A 22,876-nucleotide genomic window follows, 5' to 3' on the forward strand; every position below is an offset into this window, starting at 1 on the left:
TTGAACTTGGACAAGCAGGCTTTGTAAACAGTACCTTTTAACTTCTGAGACATATCCCCAGCCCTAAAATATGTTTTTTTTTTTTTTTTTTTTTTACAATTCTAGTTTATCCAGGTATAGTGGCATACTCAGATAAGAGAACTGAGAGTTGAAGGCCAGCCTTGGGATACATAGTGAGAATATGTGTGTGTGTGTGTGTGTGTGTGTGTGTGTGTGTGTGTGTGTGTGTATATATATATATTTTAAAATGTGTGTGGGGGGGTTGAAATAGGGTCTCACTCTAGCCCAGGCTGACCTGGAATGCACTCTGTATCCCTAAGGGATACAGGCTGGTCTCAAACTCACCATGTAGCTGAGGCTTGAACTTGTGCTTCCATCTCCTGAGTGCTTGCATTATAACCATCATGTCCAGGGCCCAAAAGCTTTACTTGGGAGTGGTTCTCAGCTGTCATGGGTATGGATTGAAGGAGTTGGTGTCACTAACAGCACTTTCAACAAATGGTACACAAAGCCCAGTTCATTGCTAAAGTGATGATTGAAGAAGCTTCCACAAATGAACAAAGCAGATTAGCAAAATGCAGTCCCCTTGAAGACAGAGTAGAAATTTGGCAGCAAGTAGTTTGTTCATAATCATCTTTAATTTCTGATTCCCTGCAGAGGAGCACAACCTGGTGAAAGTCGTGGAGCTGGTGGATGCTGTGTATGGCCCCTACAAACCATACCAGCTGAAGTACGGCGACATGGAGGAGAGCAACCTCCTCATACAGATCAGTGCTGTGCCTTTGGTAATGTGTAATGACACCATGACACTGCCCCAGTCATGGGGCACACTTTCCATGTGCCAAGTTCTGCTGTGACTGACACAGGGTTGGGGTGGATCAAGTGTACAACCAAAACCAAGCACACAGTAACAAAAACTGGCAGGGTAGAGATAGGGCTTTAAATGGCCCAGGGCCTCTTATAGTCCAAATGTGAACCGAGACCTCAAATATGCCACCAAATTCTCATTTCGGATCCCCAGAAAGGATTAAGCAAAAATGAGAGATTTAGGGCTTTGGGAGAGATTTTGTATAGCTCTCCAATTAGCAATTTCTTCTTGAGGTGTCTTTCCTATAGGGAAGATATGCAAATGAGCTGAGCACCCAAGACAGGGTCCCGGGGACAGGTTTGCTCTGTGCTTACCTGGGCAGGATTAGGGTCATCTCCATTCCACATGGTTTGCTCTCAAGTTATTCAAAGTTGTCTAGCATGAACTGCCATGTAAGCACTGATCCCACAGTCTGCTAAGTCTGCACCTCTTGCCATTGTCCTGTACTCTAGGGACCTATCTAGAAGGCCTGTTCTACTTCAGCTCTACTCTAACTCTGCAAGAAACATTCTCCTTCTACCATGTTCTTTTAGGATTTAATGCCTAGCTGAGGGCTAGAGGCAGAAGAACCATTTTAATACCAGGGAAAGAGGGGAAAAAAATGAAAAAGATATGATGACGAGCTAGGACTTAAGCCTTCTTTTCTTCCACGTGTCACTGATCACATTTATTGTTCTCTCCTGGCTCAGGTTCCTAGAGAGATGTCACAGTTGGGGATGATATTGTGATATCTCTGTGCGGTGGTTTTGCCACAGGTGTGTGGTTTGGTGGTTTCCCTGTGTTAATGGCATCTGTTCCAGGGCTCTAGAGTCTGACATGGCTTTTGCTTGTCTCTGTCTGCTGTCCAGGAACATGGGGAAGTGATTGACTGTGTGCAAGAGTTGAACCACTCAGTTAACAAGCTCTTTGGCCTGGCATCTGCAGCTGTTGACAGATGTGTCAAATTCACCAATGGCCTGGGGACGTGTGGCCTGCTGACAGCCCTGAAAGCCCTCTTTGCCAAGTAAGGCTGGGACTGTCTGTCCTGGTTGAGCATATGTACCTTATTCCTGCTATGAACCCTGAAGAAGCACCAGCACCTGAGCCCAGAAGAATGTTCTTAAGGATGCTCGTTGCAGCATCGTTTGCTGAGGTAGAGCACTTGAAGTAAGCTGCAGGTTTGTCAATCAGGCAGTGGTGAATAATGTAGGACACACTGATACAAGGGAACCTCTGTAGTACTTGGTAGACCCACATGTCACCAAGATAGACCACAAGAACATTATCAGGTGAAAAAAGTAAGTTGCAGAATCACATGATCCAGTGCATCATGGGAAAAGAACAACAAAATGAATACTACCTCTATAGCAGGACTCAGTCAATGCTGTCTACAAAGAAGCAGGTAGCAGGTATTTTGGTCTTTGTGGGCCTTACAGACTGTGTTGCAACAGAGCCCTTTGTAGCCCAGCAACAGTCATGAACAATGTGTAAACTCTGTGAAAAATAGCAGGTACGCCAACTTACTCCAGTTATTTTTTGGTAGAGGAAGAGTTCTTTCTTTATTTTTTTTTGACACAGGATTTCATTATGTAGCTGAGGCTGGCCTCAAACTTGTGCTTCCCATACCTCCAACTCCTGCGTGCTGGGATTACAAGTGTATGCCATCATGCCTTCTTGTCCTTAGTCTTTTCTAATACCTTCAGATGATTATAGTTTCTTTAATTCTTTTTTTTTTAATTTTTAATTTTTTTTTTTTTCGATGTAGAGTCTCACTTCTGACTGCCTCACCTGCAACTCACTCTGTAATCCCAGACTGGCCTCAAACTAATAGTGATCCTACCTCTGCCTTCCAAGTACTAGGATTACAGGCATGCAACACCCTGCCCAGCTATATATTCTTTTTTCCCCCCAGTTATATATTCTTTAGAATAGTAGTGGGAAAACTACCTCAGGAGTCGGATCTGCCCTGCCTGTTTTTAATAAATAGGATTTTATCAGAACATAGTTACTCTCTTTCTCTTGCCTTTCCTATTGTGAATGTAGGGACCTTGCAATGTAAATATTTACATTCTGAACCTTAATAGAAAGAGATTGCTGAGCTCCAGTTTAAGCAGTAAACTGAAAATGGTTTCTTTGGGAGATGAGGAAGGACAGTGATGGTGCTCATACTTGCCTAGCATATAGCCTCTAGGGTCAATCCCTAATACTGAAAAATAAAATATTGAGAATGATGGTATGTGTCTGTGTCCCCAACTCTTGGGAAGCTGAGGGCAGAAGTTTACAAGTTTAAGGCCATGCTGAGCTATATAGAGAGACAGTGTCTTAAAAAAAAAAAGCCAGACTGGAGAGAGGGCTTAGCAGTTAAGGCATTTGCCTGCAAAGCCAAAGGACCTGGGTGTGATTTCCCAATACTCGTGTAAAGCCAGATGCACAATGTGGTGCATATTTCTGGAGTTTGTTTGCAGCCTCTAGAGGCCCTGTTGTGTCCATTCTCTCTTTCTCTATCTGCCTCTTTCTATCTCTATCTGTTGCTCAAATAAGAAAATAAAAATAAAATATTTTATAAAAGTCAAATAAAAAAGTGATGTAAGATCCTGCTGGGTGAAAGAAGCAAGTCATAAAAGACCATGTGGCATATCATCCTATCTTATATGAAGTGCCCAGAGCAGGCAGATTTATGGAAAGAAAAGTCAATGTATGGTTTCCTGAGGCTGGGAGAAATTAAAGTCCATGGGCGATGTGGTTCTGAAGGGGTTGGAAGTGTCACTTGGTGGAAGAGGATCTGCTTAGCATGAGTGAAGACTTTGGTAAAAATCCAGCATTCCTTCCCCCCTCCAAAAACCTGTCTGATACTGAAAAGAAAGGAAAAGAGGAAGTTAAATTACATTTTGTCAGAAGAACGAGAAAGGCCTGAATTCCCTGACCTATGTAAGTGCGGTAGAAGGGTCTTCAAGAGGTGACATGCTCCAGTCTCTAGTTTATGGATAGATGCATTCTTGTGTTGTCCAGGGGACCGCCCCAGGGTTTTGTTCCATCATGCACTCACTCCATGTTTCAAGGCCCTCCACCCCATGGCTTTCAAAATCTGAATGCTGGTTTGCCTTTGAAGCCCTGTGAGCCTTGTTGCTGTTGAGCCAGTGCTCTCAGCTGTTAGTACTTCCCCTGCCGGGTAGTTTCTTGTTGGGACATTAGGGGCAGAAGTGTGCCCAGGGCAGCCAGTTGTCTTCCTGGAGGAAAGCACCTGCGGTGAGTGTACCACATGAAGGGTTCTTTTCTCTTTTATTATTTATTCATTTATTTGAGAGCGAGTGCATGGGCAAACCAGGGCCTCCAGTCATTGCAAACGAGCTCCAGATGCATGTGCCACCTTGTGCATCTGGCTTATGGAGTACTGGGAAATTGAACCTGGGCCCTTAGCTTCTTAGGCAAGCTGTTTAACCATTAAGCCATCTCTCCAGTCCTCCCTCCCCCCGTCCGTCCCTCCCTCCCTCTCTCCCTCCCTCTCTCTCTTTCTTTATGTTTTTGAGGTAGGGTTTCACCCTAGCTCAGGCTGACCTGGAATTGATTATGTAGTCTCAGGGTGGCCTCGAACTCATGGATATCCTCCTACCTCTGCCTCCCGAGTTCTGGAATTAAAGGTGTGTGCCACCACGCCTGGCTCTCTCTCTCTCTCTCTCTTTTTAATAAAAAAACCTTTTTCTCTTTACTGTCATCAGGATTTTGTAGGTAAAGGTAAATACAAATATATGTAAATATATGTAAAAATAATATATATATACACACACACACATGTATATACACATATATATATTACACACACATATAAATAAAGATGTAATCTGCTACAATAGAAAAGATATAAAAAAGCCAGGCATGGTGGTGTATACCTTTAATCCCAGCACTAGGGAGGCAAAGGTAGGAGGTTCACTGTGAGTTCGAGACCACCCTGAGACTACATAGTCAATTCCAAGTCATCCTGGGCTAGAGAGAGACCCTACCTACCTTTCAAAACCATACCCCCACACAAAAGCAACACAAAGATACAAAAATGTCAGAGTCTTCTTTTCCTATCAGCTTTTTGGCCTGTCCTCAAGCAGTATCATTTGAAGTTTTTTCTTAGTTTTCTGACTTTAAGGGAACACTTTGTTTATCTGCTTGAGGTATCATCACACAACCCTCCACTCTGAAAGATAAAGCTTTGAGGCTTTTCTCTCAGTTTCCTGCTTCTCTAAAATTACTAGATTTCCTTTTAGTTTCTGTTTTTTATTCTGATGACTTTGAAAAGTAATTCATATCTGGAGATATTAAAAATTTACCATATACAAGAATATGTGAGAACTTAGGCCACCTTCTCTAGAAGGGAAGATTTGGAAACTAGCAAAAATAGGTGATGTTTATAAAATTAGGGTAACCAGGTCTCACCCCACAGAGAAGACTTTTTCATGGCCATAGGTTTCTAAGTGTCCTCACCTCTAAAGACTATGTGTTCAAAGTTATGGACTTCAGATATCCTTGAATCGCTGTTCTCCCCCCCAGGTATGCATCTGATTTCACCAATGCTCTCCAGTCCATACGTAAAAAGTGTAAACTGGATGATGTTCCTCTTAGCTCCCTTTTTCAGGAAGATTGGACGGCTTTCCAGAACTCTGTCAGGTAACAGGTTGTACTGAGTGAACCTGATGTGGGATGTGGTGCATGTGTGTATAAGGTAGCCTTTTTTTTTTTTTTAAGATGTCAAGACTTTATTCTGCTTTAGTTGCTTTTTTTTAAATATAAATTTTAATTTATTTGAGAGAAAGAGAAAAAGAGAAATAGGCAGGGAGAGAGAATGGGCATGCCAGGGCCTTCAGCCATTGCAAACGAACTCCAGATGTGCACACCCCCTTGTGCATCTGGTTTATCTGGGTCCTGGGGAATTGAACCTGAGTCCTTTGGCTTTGCAGGCAAGTGCCTTAACCACAATGCCCTTTCTTCAGCCCTTTTTTGTTTTGTTTTGTTGTTTTCTTGAGGTAGAGTCTCTGTAGCTCAGGCTGATCTAGAATTTACGAGTCTCAAGGTGGCCTCGAACTCACAGTGATCTTCCTACTTCTGCCTTCCAAGTGCTGGAATTAAAGATATATCCCACCATACCTGGCTTAAGGTGGCTGACCTGGAATTCACTCTGTAGTCTCACGGTGGCCTTGAACTCACAGCATCCCTACCTTTGCCTCCCAAGTGCTAGGATTAAAGACATGTGTTACCACACCTGGCTCTCACTGCCTGTTTTAAAGCTAACACCTTAGACTTTAAAATTAGCCAATAAATAAAAAAACAAACAAACCAACTACAAACCACAAAACATCAGAAACACTCTTCTAGCTTGTAAGATACTTTTCCAAGTTCTTTGTGAATGCTCTATTTCCTTTATTGACTTAAAATATTTTTAAATAATTAAGTAAGTATTTTATTTGGGCTGAAGGGCTGTCTTAGCAGTTAAGTTGTTTGCCTGCAAAGCCAAAGGACCCAGGTTTGATTCCCCCAGGACCCACGTTAGCCAGATGCACAAGGGGGCGCATGTGTCTGGAGTTGTTTGCAGTGGCTGGAGGCCCTGGCACGCCCATTCTTTTTCTCTCTGTCCCTCTTTCTCTGTCAAATAAATAAATGAGAATAAAATATTTAAAAATATATTTTATTTTAGCTGGGCGTGGTGGTGCATGCCTTTAATCCCAGCACTCGGGAGGCAGAGGTAGGAGGATCGCCGAGAGTTCAAGGCCACCCTGAGACTCCATAGTGAATTCCAGATCAGCCTGAGCCAGAGTGAGACCCTACCTCGAAAAACAAAAACAAAAACAAAAACAAAAACAAAAACAAAAACAAAAAAACAAAACAACAACAACATATATATATATATATATGTGTGTGTGTATATATATATGTATATATGTGTATATATATATATATGTATATATATATATATAATTTTAAAAAATGAGATACAAAAAGCCGTGTGTGGTGGTGCACACCTTTAATCTCAGCACTCAGGAGGCAAAGGTAGGAGGATTGCTGAAAGTTTGAGGCCATCTTGAGACTACAGTGTGCATTCCAGGTCAGACTGGGCTAGAGCAAGACCTTACATGGGGGAGGGGGATGTATATATAATTTATTTAGGAGAGAGAGAGAAAGAGGTAGAGAGAGAGAGAGAGTGAATGTGTGTGTATGGCCATACCAGGGCCTCTAATCACTGTAAACAAACTCCAGATGCATGTACCACCTTGTGCATCTGGTTTATGAGGGTATTGGGGAATCAAACCTGGATCCTTTGGCTTTATAGGCAAGTACCTTAACCACTAAACCATCTCTCCAGTCCCCTAATGTTTTTTTCTTTTTTTTATTGAGGTAGGGTCTCACTCTAGCCCAGACTGACCTGGAACTCTGTAGTCGCAATCTGGCTTCAAACTCACAAGTGATCCTCCTACATCTGCCTCCCAAGTGCTGAGATTAAAGGCATGTACCACCATGCCTGGCAGCGAGATTTTTTTCCCTCTTCTAACCTGTGGTTTATAAGGCCTAAAATTTACATGTTTTAAAAATATTTTTTACTTATTTATGAGAGAGAGAGAGAGAATTGGGGCGCCAAGGCATCTAGCTGTTGCAATAGAACTCTATATGCATGTACTACCTTGCACATCTGTTTTATGTGGGTCCTGGGGAATCACACCTAGGTCCTTAGGCTTTGCAGGCAGTCCCTTAACTGCAAAGCCATCTCCCTAGCCCTAAAATTTGCATTTTATATTTTGGAGCATATGTAGCTGATTGGCTCCTGTTTCTGGGTCCAACAGCCATAGAGAAAGCAATACTATTTGGACTGGAAAAGATCATGCAGGAGTTCAGTGACAGGCACTGAGGTGACCCTCTCAAGTTGTCAGAGGCCAGATTCTGTTATGGGTGGTGATGATGTAGATACCCCAAGGCCTAAGTCCTAAGACCTGATGGTAGTATGATCATCAGTAGCCTGGGAAGTTTTGTCCTTTGCTCTATCTAGCCCAAAAGCTCTGACCCACAGACTTATTTATGATCATTCCATTTAAAAGAAGTTTGGGAGGCTGGAGAGATGGCTTAACAGTTGGGATACTTGCCTACAAAGCCAAAGGACCTAGGTTAAATTCCCCAGGACCCACATAAGCCAGATACACAAGGGGTGCATGTATCTGGAGTTTGTTTGCAGTGATTAGAGGCCCTGGCATGCCCATTATCTCTCTCTCTCTCTGTCTATTCCTCTCAAATAAATTAAAAAATATATATATAAAAGAAGTTTTGGGCCTGGGGAGATGGCTTAGTACTTAGTACTAAAAGTACTTAAAGGTACTTGCAAAGCCTGATGGTCTAGGTTCGATTCCCCAGTGCCCGCATAAAGTCAGATGCACAAAGTGGCACATGGATCTAGAGTTTGTTTGCAGCAGCAGGAGGCCCTCATGTGCCTGTTCTCTCATTCTCAATTAAATATTAAAAAAAAGAAGCTTAGATTAGTTACTAACAAAAGGCAGATTTCACACAATCCAGTTTCTTGAAATTGCCTGCAGAATTAGACTCTGGCGCAAATGAGCCTGTGGTGTCACTGTGAATACTGGGGCAGGCATCTGAGGTTCCTGATAGTTGGCATGAATAGAGAAGTGTCTTTTTCTGAAGCTTGCTTTCTGGATATACATTCCAAAGAGACAAGCCACTTGTTACCTGGCCTACTTCACTCACTCATATTTCTTGCTTGACCTCAGGGTGCCTTTGTATGTCACATGTTAATGTTTGGTGCATGCTGGAGGATAGCTGTACCCACCAAAGGCTATTGGGGTATACCTAGTAACAATAATCATTTTGGTTTATCACCCTTGAACTCTTTTCTGGACTTTTATTTATTTATTTTTTTATGAACTTTGATGGCCTAGATGCTAACTGTGTCCCGTGTCACCTGTGGTGGCTTGGCATTCCAGGAAATGCTCTGCACAAGTTTGCTGCATTGTACCTGAGGCAAGGGGAATATTTTCCTTTCTCATAAACCTTTCTCATGATGGAATGCCTAGATACCCTGGTGATGACAGGCGTTCTTAGAGAAAGTTAAAAGTTAACTAGTCTTAGATGTTTTTAATGCTTGGATTTGTCCCGACAGTATGAGTTTGCTGTTACAGGACCAATACTGGAATCTGAGGCTGGCATAATATTACTCAAAATTCAAAAATTACAGGGTCATGAGATACGGATGTGAGACCACTTGAGCATGTCTCTGAGAAAAAAATAGATTACTTTTCATCTACGTTTCGTGGGGTGAGAGACGGAGATACTTATAAATCAATATAGTTTTCTAGTGGGTGTCTAATAAATATTAAGTAGTACATTTTGATTTAAAATATTTATTTATTTGCATGAAGAGAGAGACAGAGAGAGAGAGAGAGAGAGAGAGAGAGGGGGGGGGGAGGGAGAGAGAAGGAGAGAGAGAGGGAGAGAGAGTGAGAATATGAAGGAATATGGGGACATCAAGGCATCTGGCCACTGCAAATGAACTCTAGATGCATGCACCATGTTTGTATCTGGCTGTATGTGGGTACTGGGGAATCAAGCCCATGTTGTTTGGCTTTGTAGGAAAGCACCTTAAGTACTAAGCCATCTCCAGCTCACATTTTGTTTTAAAAATGTAAATACCAAGTATTTTTACTCATTTCTCAAAGGCAAAGTCCAGTATTTGGGCAGTGCAAATGTGTTAGAGGTGGCATTGAATAGAATTATGATTCAAGGCAGACATGCAGGTAGCATGGGGATAATGGAAGGAACCTGCATCTACCTTTGACATCAATTACAATTAATGAAGTTTTTCAGGCAATGAAACATTTCAGATAGGCCAATGAAGGTTAACAGTATTCCCAGAACTCAGCACAGCCATAAGGAGCAAATAGTTAGAATTTTTATGAATGAGACAATGTTTGTCCTGTAAATGTTGGCATTCCAGGCACTTGAACTTAAAGTGCTTTTTGTTTTGTTTAGGATAATAGCCACCTGTGGAGAACTCCTGCGCCAGTGTGGGGACTTTGAGCAGCAGCTAGCAAACAGGTAGGAGGGCTGTCCTTGTGCTCAGTCCATGGGGTTCTTGTGTACCACATGGCATGCCAAGAGCAGCAGATGGTCAGATCTGAAAGCCACAGAGTTTGAGGACTGTCTGTACCTGGACACAAGGTGTTGTTATTGTCATCATTAAACATTTATTGAGCACCTAAGAAGGGAAGGGCCCTGTCCTGCTTGTTGGTAGTCACCTAAATTTGTTAGATATGGTGGTCTCAGCCTAAATGAGGAAACAGTACATGTTGTTTCCCAATTATAAATGGGCTGGGTTCCTAATGATTGTTATTGAACATGAAATATAAATTTCTCCATAGACACCATGTTATAAGTGGTGATCACAGCCTGCCCACAAAGTCAGCATTAACTCAGAAGGCCTGTTTTCCAGTCCTGCAGCAGGCTGTGGAGGGGATGTGAGTCAAAGGAGCATTTTCAGGTCTACTCTAGGAAGAGTCTTTCCAGTCTTCTCTGATCCTGCTGGGCATTTAAACTATTTGAGAGAGAGGAAGAGGCAGAGAGGGAGAAAGAGCCATGGGTGGGGGAAATGGACATGGCTGTAGCCACTGAAAATGAACTCCAGATGCATGTTCCACTTTGTGCATCTTTCTCTGCCAAGGCTTTTACATCATCTTGAGGTGATGTCATTAGGATCCTTTTCCCCTAAAGCTTCCAAGGTTTCTGTGTTTTTTGTTTTTAGCTAAAACCTCATTCTGTAGCAATGGATAAGAAGCTCCCCCCCATCTTTTTTTAAAATTTAAGGTAGGGTCTCACCCTAGCCCAGGCAGACCTGGAACTCACTCTGTTATTCAGGATGACCTCAAACTCACAGTGGTCCTCCTACTCCAGCCTCCTGAGTGCTGGGATTATGGGAGTGAACCACCACACCTGGCTATTTGTTTTTTGAGATGTGTTCTCACTGTGTATCCCAGGCTATCCAGGGACATGTGATCCTTCTGCCTGAGCCTCTGAGTGCTGGGATTACATGTGTGTCAAGAGCCCAACCTATAGAGAGTTCTTGTTTGAGCCACTCACAGCAGTTCTCTAACCTGTGACTTTTTACTGTCTTAGTGATGGGATCTTTAGTACCAAGTGAAAGGAAGGCAGAGATCCAGTAGAAGCAGGAGGGAGGTAGAGATGAGATGAGCTGCCTAGGAGGGAGGTTGGATGTCCTTGGAGTCTGCACCCTGTTGGCTATTTCACCAGCTCTTTGCCTTCCATCCTTTCTGAGCCCTTGAACTTATTTTAGCTACAAGATTGTTCATACTGGGTCTCATTGTGGGCCACATTTTGCAGCAGGGTAGAGTGGGGGTATCTATCACTGTTCATGACTCCAAAGAAGCCCAGCCCAGAAACTAGGCGACTTCCTGGAGTGACTAAAAGGAGCGTAGCACAGACATGCAATGAAATGTGTGTAAATAATATAAACTAAGCCAACAGTGCACCCTCCTCACACTGTGAGAGGAGCCTGCCGCAGGGGGCTAGGAGGTAGGGCCACTGGGTTAGTAAGAGAAAGCTGCTAGGAGGAGGTGAAAATTCCACACTTAAATTCTTAAAATTGTCTCTAAGAAAAGGAAAAGAGAGAAATGATTGTAATGTATTACTTTCTCAATTGTAGTAATTGTTTTTTATAGAAATCAAAACAGTTCATAAATATACAAAGCAAAAACTAAAAATCAGCCAGGTGTGGTGGTACATTATCTGCATTTGGGAGTGGAGACAGGAGAATCAGTAGTTCAAGGCCAGTCTTGGCTGTAAGTTGAAGTTGAGGTCCACTTAGGCTATAGGAAACCCTGTCTCAAAAAAAAGCATAAGCCAAATAAATATAAAACTCCCTGAAAATCTCTGGGTATAGCTGGACATAGTGGCACATGCCTGTAATCCCAGCACTCAGGAGGTTGAGGTAGGAGGACTGCTATGAGTTCAAGGTCAGCCTGAGACTACATAGTGAATTTCAGGTCAGCCTAGGCTAGAATGAAACCCTACCTTGAAAACAAACAAAACAAAACAAAGAAACAAAAAAAGTTGCTGGTTCTGTAAACACATACCAGTAATTTCAGAACTCAAGAAGCTGAGGTGGGAAGATGGTGAGTTCCAGGCCAGCCTGGGCTACATAATATAGTAAGACTTTTTCTCACAAAAACAAAAAATAAAAAATAAAAAACTGCACACAAATCCTAAGAATCTCCTTGCTCTAAGCCTACTTTTATCCAGGAACTAACAACAACAGACCTACTGTTAATAGCCTTCTGCCCTACTCTAACATTTATTGAATTTTGATGTTCAAGATTGTATGTGGATTAATTCATCAATTCTTGCCAGTGGCTAAAGAGGTAGGTATTCCTCTTATATCCATCCTTACTGGTAAAGGGCCTTTTTGAGTGTACTTTGGCTTGGTTATATAGTTTTTTAGATTAAAAAATAAAACAACAGGGCTGGGAAGATGGCTTAGCAGTGAAGGCACTTACCTGTGAAGCCTAAGGACCCATGTTAGACTCTCCAGATCCCTCCTTAGCCAGATGCACAAAGGTGAGGCAAGCGCAAGGTCACACATGCCCACTAGGTGGCACAAGCATCTGGAGTTCTATTTCAGTGGTGGAGGCCCTGGTGTGCCAATTCTCTCTTGCTTTCGCTCTTGCTCTTTCTAAAAGCACACACCAAACCAAAGAAATGGAAGGCAGTTTGCCTTGATAGCTGTGTCTGAGAGGCACTGACTGGAACCTTAGTGTCCTCGGAGTTACGGAGTGTGAGTGTCGGCCGTGCTGCCCTTTCTTTCTCACAAAGACTTGTCTGCCTGAGCCTGGTGCTGCTGAGTATGCATGTCAGATGTCTTCTTCATCAGGACATATTTAGCCTCTAGCTGCACTATGCAGCCACAGAGAAAGCCCAGCCTCCCTTCAGTGAGAGACCAGAGCAACCTCTAACGAGGTGATGTCATCTTGGAGGCACTGAACCTAGAAAGGAACAGACACCATCTATGTTCTCATCTGGGCCACCACTTAGTGTATGTGGGAGTCACCCTGGAAAGTTTATCTCCCCATCTATTTCATCTGTAGAACCCAGACTCCTACCAGAACCACACCCCACGGGCCAGTACCTGGCATGGCTAAGGCGGCCACTAAGAATGCTTCAGCCTGCTTCAGTGACATTGGCTGCCTGGCTCTGCAGGTCACATCTTTGTAGAAGGGGATCATTGTTATGACTTACAGGCTGTATGAAGCATAGTTGGGTTGGAGATTTCTCTTGTCCTAGGGTAGCTTGTGTGAGGTGCAGAAGGATGCTGTGGCTTCTCTGCCCTTTTCTGGTACCTGCCACTTACTGTTGTAGATGTCCCTAACTTACGGTTCTGCTTATAGTTGACTATACTCAGGAGAAACTATTCCAGTTTTGAATTTCTGAGCTACACTGTCCAGGATATGATCCTCTCCCATGACACTGGGCAGTGGTAGTGAGCCACAGCTCCCAGGCCCCCTTCTTCACCAGGGAAACAGCCAATGCTCGGTGTTGTGGAATTGGGTTGTGCAGTAGCTTATGAGGGTTTATTGGGTTGCTCTGCAGGGCAGTGTTGTAGATCTAGGGTGCCCATTAGTTCATGAGGGTTCATTGATCCCAATCTCTGCAGGATTATGGTGTTGCCAATCTGGGATTACCACTAGGTCATGAGGGTTTTTGGATCTGCAATGTAGGAGCTTGTTTTATAGGTCTTTGCAGCACAGTTCAAATGATAGGGTTTAGGAATCCAGCATAAATGTACAAACTTCTGTGGCAGAGGAGGGTGAAAACTTGTCATGAAGGGAACTGAGGAAATAGACGGAATTGTGATGGCTCCTCCTCATTGCACACATGCTCCAGACACACCAGTTTGCCTGTTGGTACATGTTGACTCCCATCATTAATTTCTGAGCTTCCTGAGTGCAAGAATGGTGGTAAATCATCTCTATGCCAACCACACTTAGAGACCATTACAGTGACGATAAAGCATTGTAGTGCCAGCAAACACTAGTACCGTAGCTCAGTGCATGGGACAGGTGTGTGGTGAGCCATCATTACTGCTGTGCGGGGCCCAGCTATCCTGTCCTGCTGCCCTGTCCTGGCTCTCTGTAACTGTGGTGCTGGGGACTCACCTGGACATTTGACTCTTCTACACCAAGATGTAGTGAGAAAGTACACAGTGTCCTATAAGCTGAGAGCAGCCCGTGGGTAGGCTGTCACCAAGATGGCTCTTCTGGTAGTATGAGTGTAAAATGGGAATTAACAAGTCTGTTTTCTGGTGTGCAGCTGAGGCCCAGCTCACTCTTAAAGGATTGAGGAAATCTTTTCCTTATAGACCAGATTGACCTCAGTCCAGTCCACCTCCTGAGCATGTCTTGCATTGAACAAGGAGGGATCTGATGACTCCATGAGGAAGGCTTCACACAAGTAGCTCAGGGCATAACGGCCATCACTTTCCTTTCAGAATCCTGTCCACAGCCGGAAAGTATCTGTCTGACTCCTATAGCCCTCGCAGCCTGGCTGGGTTTCAGGATAGCATCTTGACAGACAAGAAGAGCTCGGCCAAGAACCCATGGCAGGAATATAATTACCTCCAGAAAGATAACCCTGCTGAATATGCCAGTTTAATGGAAATACTTTATACCCTCAAGGTATGAGACCAGACTGGTAACATTCTTGCAAATGAAAGCTTTCCCTTGTCAATTACTTTCTCTGGTGGCAGGCTTTTTGGCCCCATGTTCAGGCCCTGCCTTCACTTCTGGGTCTTATTTATGTGAGATTTTAGAGAACTAATAAATCAAACTGGACTGAAACTCACTAACATAAAGTAAGAGTCAGTTAGATGGATCTACTACTGGTGAAAGCCAATTCGAGAATGGCTTTGGAGTAGCTGCCAGAGGGGCTTTCTGTACCCCTCTCCAGAGATAAAGTTCATGAGATGGTTGGCCATAGGAGCCTCTGGCCCCATATGCAGGGACAGTCCTTGTTACTGAATGCTGCACAAGGGCCTCTAGCCCTTCTGATGCATGTGCCACCTTAGGCTTCTGGCTTTTATGTGGGTGCTGGGGAATGAACCTAGGACTTTTCAGGCAAGTACCTTAACCGCTATACTTCTTCCCAGCCACCTCTGAAGCCTTTTTCTACCTTCAAACTTCCCTTGACTTTGAGTTTTGGGCCCCTTGAGTCCAGGTATAAGAAAACTTCCCAGTGAATGGATTGAGTCACATTGCTCCCTGGGCATGGTTTTAAGAGAGCCACCAGCATCCAGTCCAGAACCATACCCCCATCCAGGTCTGGTTTGATCCTCACCCATTGGGGAGGTTGCTGTTCCTGTGTCACCAAATGCTGTCTGGGGGAAGCTGTATATGTGAGGCCCAGTGTTGCCCTCCCAGGGTCTCCTCATCCCTGCAACTTGGCCCACTACTAGCTGCATTTGAACTTGACCAACACACTTAAAGCAATTCTGTAAATTCATTCATCCATGCTTCTGAGATTAAGTTCAACCAACTATTTATCTTTATTGCTAATCTGATTTATATCTGTTGTAATCGGTTCATTTGTAATCACAAAACTCAGGTTATATTTTCCATCGCTGCATTTTCTCAGGCTGTGTGGGGTTCCTTGAGACTCACACAGGTTGTACAGACTCTGGCTTTCGGCCAGATCTAACTGACCTGACCTCCCTGGGAACCAGAGTGCTGCCTGTCCCTGTTCATGTGTAGGGCTTCTGATTGTTCTCTACTCCTCTGTCCCTGAGGGATGATCACAGGTTTTCCTTAAACTGCCAATCTATGGACTCATATTAGGATAAGTGTACCAGAATCACTTGCAAAATGAAGTTTAGATGTCAGGATGCCAGATCTCTCAGGTTCAGTGTTTCATTAGAGCTTGTGAATCTGTTGATGGGTTGTTTTCTCAAGGGGGGTGGGTGGGGCACAGCTAGGTTTGGGAACCACTGTTGTATAGAAACCCTTCATGTGGTTTTTCAACATGTTTGACTAGCTGATAACTTTTAGTTGGGTTCAAGGCCTAACCAACTTATTTTTTGCCTTTTCTTGTCTCAGGAGAAAGGATCCAGTAATCACAACCTTCTGGCTGCATCCAGGACAGCCCTGACTCGGCTTAACCAGCAGGCCCACCAGCTGGCTTTTGATTCTGTCTTCCTGCGCATCAAACAGCAGCTGTTGCTTGTTCCCAAGATGGACGTGAGTACCCACTGTGCTCATTTCACTCTTAGGTCCTGTATATTCTCTAGCCTGTGCCTGGATAATAGATGCTTAATGCTTGGTAGTTTTCTTCCTTCCTTTGAGTCTGATTCTTTATATATATATATATTTATTTGGACAGAGTCATACAGTGTAGTCCAGGCTGATCTTGACTTCATGATCCTCCTGCCTCATCTTCCCAAATGCTTGGATTATAGGCATACACCTACCAGGCCTAACTGTGGCTTGCATTTTTTTTAAGAAAAATTACTTGAGTTTTAAATTAAAAATATGAAATATTTTTTATTTTATTTTATTTGTTTTTTTATTTTTTCTCAATTTTTATTAACATTTTCTATGATTATAAAAAATATCCCATGAAGCCAGGTGTGGTGGCACACGCTTTTAATCCCAGCACTTGGGAGGCAGAGGTGGGAGGATTGCTGTGAGTTCGAGGCCACCCTGAGACTCCATAGTGAATTCCAGGTCAGCCTGAGCTAGAGTGAAACCCTACCTTGAAAAAAACAAAAACAAACAAACAAAAAAAAATATATATATGTATATATATATAATTATATATATATATCCCATGGTAGTACCCTTCCTCCCCCCCTGCTTTCCCCTTTGAAATTCCGTTCTTAATCATATTGCCTTCCCATCTCAATCATTCTACTTACATTAAAAATATGAATATTTTATATATTTTTACATTTTATTTATATATTTTTATAAAATATGAAATATTTATATATATTTAAATATGAAATAAAAACTATGTCTATTCATTTTCAGAAACTTAAGGAATATAGGAAAACACAAAGGAAAAAACACAATAAATCTCTTCAGGATCTCACTATGTGAAATATTAGTGCCAGCAAGTGGTGTACAGCAATCCTACTGTCTCGGTGCTTACTCAAGCATACGGTAGAGGCTCAGCAGGTGTCCACAGATGGAGCTAAAGGAAGAAGGAGACTTATATTACATAGGCTACCTTTTTTGAAAATTAATTTTTTTTTTTTCCTGAGGTAGGGTCTTACTGTAGCCCAGGCTTATCTGGAATTCACTTCGTAGTTTTAGGGTGGTCTCAAACTCACAGGGCTCCTTCTACCTTGGCCTCCAGAGTGCTGGTGTTAAATGCTTACGCCACCATGCCCAGCTTAAAATTTAAATTTATTTAAGGGTTTCATGCATGTAAACAATGTATTTTGATCCCATTCATTTCCCATCAATCACCCTCTCTTGTCATCTCCCACTGCTACTGCACCCTTCCCTTCCCTTCCTCTTTTGTTATTTGGAGATGCAGTGAGTTTAATTAGGGTTGTTCGCATGAGCATGGGTGAAGATTATTTACTGGAGCCATGGGCATTAGCAGTGGTTATAGTACTCAAGCAAATGTCTCCCTTCTTAGGGAAGGGTGAGGCTTTGTGAGCTCCTTTCCCATTCCACATATTATCTCTTTTGTTTTTTTTTGGCTTTTCGAGGTAGGGTCTCACTGTAGCTCAGGCTGACCTGGAATTCACTCTGTAGTCTCAGAGTGGCCTTGAATTCTTGGTAATCCTCTTACCTCTTCCTCCCGAGTGCCGGGATTAAAGGCATGTGCCACCATGCCTGGCTCATATATTATCTTTTCTTAAAAAAATTTTTTTTATTGGCCTGGAGAGATGGCTTAGCTGTTAAGGCACTTGCCTGCAAAGCCAAAGGACCTTGGTTTGATTTCCCAGGACCCATGTAAGCCAGATGCACAAAGTGGCACATGCATCTGGAGTTTGTTTACAGTGGCTGGAGGCCCTGGTACACCCATTTTTTCTCTCTTTCTCTCTCTTTCCCTCTCTCAAATAAATAAAACTTTACGAATATTTATTTACTTATTTGAGAGAGAAAGTGAGAGTGAGAGAATGGGCACATCAGGGCCTGTAGCCACTGGAAACAAACTCCAGATACATGTGTCACCTTGTGCATCTGGCTTATGTGTGTAGTGGGCAATAGAACCTGGGTCCTTAGGCATTGCAGGAAAGTGCCTTAACCACTAAACCATCTCTCCCGCCCCACATGTTATCTTTAAAAGAGCAAAATATGCACAATGTTAAGTCTTTTTTTGAATTTAACTAGGATAGGAGGAGGTACTAAATGAACTCAATAGAATTGTTGAACCTGAAATCATCTTTTCTTTTTCTTTTTTGGTGCATGTATGATCTATGAGTGTGTTTGTGTGTTCTTGTGTGACTGTGGGCACACATGTGCATGTGGTGGCCAGAGGACAGCTTTTAGGTGTTGGACCTTGCCTTCCGCCTCATTTGAGTTTGGGTCTCTCGTTGGTCATTGCTTTGTTTGCCACATACTACTGGGAAGTTTTCTTGTCTCTGCCTCCCTTCTCACAGTAGGTGTGCTGGGATTACAGAAGCCTGAAACAACTTTTGGCTTTTACTTGGTGTCTGGGGATCTGAATTTAGGTACTCATTGCTGTGTGGCAAACCCTTTATCCTAGGCCATCTCCCCAGCCCTGAAATCAGTGTTTCTTTATCTCAAGGGCATTCATTCTCCAAAGATTTCTGCCAAGGAATCCTTTGAGAACTCTTCAAAAATTGGAGCTATTGCTTTTTGCCAGCTGTACTTCCATTTTATTTTATTTTATTTTTTTAATTTTTTATTTATTTATCTGAGAGTGACAGACACAGAGAGAAAGACAGATAGAGGGAGAGAGAATGGGCGCACCAGGGCTTCCAGCCTCTGCAAACGAGCTCCAGACGCATGCGCCCCCTTGTGCATCTGGCTAATGTGGGACCTGGGGAACCGAGCCTCGAACCGGGGTGCTTAGGCTTCACAGGCAAGCGCTTAACCGCTAAGCCATCTCTCCAGCCCTGTACTTCCATTTTAGATAGCCACTATTGACTCACCTACTCTGAGAGGTGAGAGGATCAGCACTGCTTACACTGCTCATCTCCCCCACAGCCTCCACATTCAGTTCTTCTTAGTATTGTGTCTTTTGGAGCTTAGGATATTGACCCCTGTTCTGAATCCAGAGTTTATTATTATGATTCTGGGCTACATTGCTGGGTTTCTCCTCTCACTCAGGCTTTGGTACAACCTGGGCTGCTGGGAATGGACCAGGTAGCTTTGGAGATTAGTGTTCTCAGGGAGCCACCACAGCTCACAGTATAAAGGCAAACACTTGGGCCTAAAGGATTTGAAAATTAAACCCTGGTCATTAGATGTTTGTGTTCCTTGTTTGCTTGTAATATGATTGCCCCTTTGTATTGTAAGACTATAAACCAACAGTATATTCAATTCAGAATAGGTTATTGACATTTACTTGCTGACAGATGGATAGAAAAGCCCATTTGGAAGGCAGTTTAAATAAATCTTGAACAATTAAGAAATAATCTACACCATTTCCCTGTTGCCCTCTTCAAGAGCACTTTTCCTGCCTACTGTGTAAGCCTCTCCCAATTCAGGCTGCTCTGTCTCACCTGTTTTCTAAACCTTTCTATTTCACTTCTTCCCCTTCATCTCTTGGCTCCTCCTGCCTTCTCTCAAAAGCCTTTCCCAGGCCTCCAGCCTGCACCACTTGTCCCTGGCATGGTGCTAGTCCTTGCCCATGTGTTATTTCTCATTCTTGTCCTGTCCCAAGAGGTCCCTGCTGGTCCCTTAGGGATGGTTACCCTTTCACCCATTTTACTTCCATGGCTGCCACTTAGTTCAGGTTCCCATCATTTCTGAACTGTTTTTGAGCTTTCTCCCAGTCCTTGGAGCTGCTGCTCTGATGTCCTCTCTCCCCATCCACAGCCTTCCCCTGGCTCCTGGGTCTATTCTGAGAGTCTATTTTTAAAGGGTTTCTATGACAAGATTTCTCACATGTGCAGATGAGAAATGAGATTAAAGAATACTATTCATGCATCATTTTGCTTCTGAATGACCAGCTCTATGTTGGTTACTCTTTCATGTGTATCCCTCTTCTAAAATATAGTACTCTAGAAATAATCACAATAGCATTACCACCCCTAAAAAATGTTCCTTAGGGCTGAAGAGGTGGTTTAGTAGTTAAAGCACTTGTCTGTGAAGCCTAAGGACCCATGTTTGACTCTCCATATCCCACGTAAGCCATACATACAAGGTGACACAAGCACCCAAGGTCGCATATGCACACAAGGTGGCACATGTGTCTGGAGTTCATTTGCAGTGGCTGGAGGCACTGGTATGCCAATTCTTTCTCTCTCTGTCCCTTATGCTCTTTCTCTCCCAAAAACAATTATGAAAAAAAAGTTGCTTACTATCACCCATCAGTGTTGAGCTTTTCAGTCATCTAACTGTTACACTTTAGCTGTCTGAACTGAGAGCCAGGATCCTATATGACACTGTCCTTTGTGTCTCTTCCTTCCTTTTCTCCTTCCCTTCTTCCCTGTCTCCTGCCCTCCTCTTTTCTCTTGTAACTTATTTACTGGAGATAGTATGTTCCCCTATCCTGCTGTGCAAAGCTGTATATTCTAGCCTTCTTCCTGTATCAGTGAACCACCAGCATCTTGTGGCTGACTCCTCCTTCAGTCTTCCTGACCTCTTGCTGTGTAAGACCTTACATCTGACACAGAGCCCTCAGTGGCAGGCTGCCTGTGTGCACAGGGGAGAGCAGAAGAGAGGCTAGAGGGGCGGGGTGGGTAGGGTGGAGGTATCCAGGCATCTTGCTTCCTCAAATAACTTCTGCATGTAATTTCTCTATAGCCTATCTGCAACCCCTAACATGACACACTGTATATCAGATACTGGATAAGTTGGGCTGGGGTGGGGTTCTGTAAGTGGATTGGGAGTTAACTTGGGGAAAAGTAGGACATTTGAAATAAAAGGATTCTCAAACAAGAATCAAGGAATATAGAAAGCTGAAGGGGATGGAATGAGGGTGAGGAAGGAAAGCGTTCATATCTAGCAAAGGAACTGACACTTATGTTGGCTGTCAGTTATGGGGAGGGCTGCAGAAGCTTAGCCAGGGCCAGAAGCCCAGGGCCCAGGAGTGGTTTGGCCATTTCATTCCTGGAATGCTACTTAAAGGATCAAGCAACCGGATCCGGCACAGTGTGACCTCAGGGATCACCCCTAGAGGCCAGCCAGAAAGGGCCTTGTTCTCCAGTTTGGCTTTAGGGCCGGGGTTGGAATTGAGAAGCTAGATTTCCTTGCAGAGGTATGCCAAGCTGTAAACAGGTAACCCTCCAGCACTTATATGCTCCCAAGCTTACCTGCTTACATAATGCCAGGAAGCCTACACAGGGATGTCAGAAATGTTCCTACCTTAAATGGAAAGAGGTATACAGGGCCCTGAGGTCCTCCTCCTATGGTGGGGTCACACAGTGAACAGTAGGCAGGTGTTCAGATTTCCCAAGCCCTGGGTCAGTGAAAAGATAGATCCAGAAGGCGGATCAGGGAGGTGGAGTGGCTCTGGTGAATGTGGTTGGGTTCTTCTTGAATTTTGTGGGGGACTCTGAGTCTTCCTCCCAAGATGAGGGGTCTTCATATGGTGTCTGTGAGGAACACAAAGGGTCCTGTCCTCTTCAGGACGCCGAAAGCTTGTGGGAACACATAGAGAAACTCAGACGAGTGACACCTCTTTTCACAAGGGATCAATGCCCACTTTGTAATGGGGCTGAGAATGTAGGTGCTCCTGTGGAGAGAAAGGGAAGAGAAAGTGGGGGCAGGGAGAGATGAATACGAGCATGAATGTGTTCTTCTTTCTGGTGGCGTGCAGGAGATTGGAAAAGAAGGCCCCAAAGGGGGCTGCAAGAAGGCCATGCTGTTTATGTCCTTCACGGGATGTTTTTCTGGTGGCTGCACTGCTGACTGCTTCCTCTCCTTCCTCTTCTAGAGCTGGACCACAGCTGGCATTGGAGAAACGCTGACAGAAGATCTGCCTGCATTCAGCCTTACCCCTCTCGAGTACATCAGCAACGTAAGAGTTTGGGGCACCTCCCAGGCTGGTGCTGAATCTTCTCACCTCATCTTGTCTTTTTTGTTGTTTTATTTTATTAATTTGTTTATTTATTTATTTATTTTTTTAAAGTAATTTTTTTTTTTTTATTTGAGAGCGACAGACACAGAGAGAAAGACAGATAGAGGGAGAGAGAGAATGGGCGCGCCAGGGCTTCCAGCCTCTGCAAACGAACTCCAGACGCGTGCGCCCCCTTGTGCATCTGGCTAACGTGGGACCTGGGGAACCGAGCCTCGAACCGGGGTCCTTAGGCTTCACAGGCAAGCGCTTAACTGCTAAGCCATCTCTCCAGCCCTTGTTTATTTATTTTGAGGTAGGGTCTTGCTCTAGCTCAGGCTGACCTGGAATTCATTATGTAGTCTCAGGGTGGCCTCGAACTCTCTGTGATCCTCCTACCTCTGCCTCCTGAGTGCTGGGATTAAAGTGTGTGCCACCACACCTGGCTCACCTTGTGTTTTGATTCTGGCTCTTCTGGGTAAAGCATTTGTCCCTCAGCCAGTGCTGTTTGGACCTGGCTTTGCAGTCTTCATCTGGGCAGTGGGTGTTAAGTAGATGGAGCTGGCGAACGGCCACCTCAGATGCTAAGACAGTCTTGCTCCTGCCTTATCTGCCCAGGGGAAGATGGGCCAGGGCCCAAGGAAATCTGAGTTGAGAGTCCACTTGGAAATTCTGACTTGGGAAATCAAAAATCAGGTTGCCAAATTGTTTTCTATAACTTTCCAGAAATACAGTGAGTCTGTGATTTTGATTTTAAGTGAATACTTACTATGGGCCAAGCTCCATGCT

General features: G+C 43.8%; 1 protein-coding gene across 1 annotated transcript in view; it reads left to right on the plus strand.

Annotated features, from left to right (window-relative positions):
- Cog7 (component of oligomeric golgi complex 7) overlaps positions 1-22,876 on the plus strand; it is an 86,099-nt gene that overhangs the window by 49,001 nt on the left and 14,222 nt on the right. Inside the window, exons 8-14 of the mRNA XM_004670203.2 lie at positions 658-785; positions 1,717-1,871; positions 5,384-5,500; positions 9,857-9,922; positions 14,382-14,568; positions 15,982-16,122; positions 21,968-22,051. Coding sequence (XP_004670260.1) covers positions 658-785; positions 1,717-1,871; positions 5,384-5,500; positions 9,857-9,922; positions 14,382-14,568; positions 15,982-16,122; positions 21,968-22,051 — 878 coding nt within the window. The remainder of the gene's footprint in view (positions 1-657; positions 786-1,716; positions 1,872-5,383; positions 5,501-9,856; positions 9,923-14,381; positions 14,569-15,981; positions 16,123-21,967; positions 22,052-22,876) is intronic.

This window comes from Jaculus jaculus, chromosome 12, assembly GCF_020740685.1.
Source record: "Jaculus jaculus isolate mJacJac1 chromosome 12, mJacJac1.mat.Y.cur, whole genome shotgun sequence".
Classification (NCBI taxonomy): Eukaryota; Metazoa; Chordata; class Mammalia; order Rodentia; family Dipodidae; genus Jaculus; species Jaculus jaculus.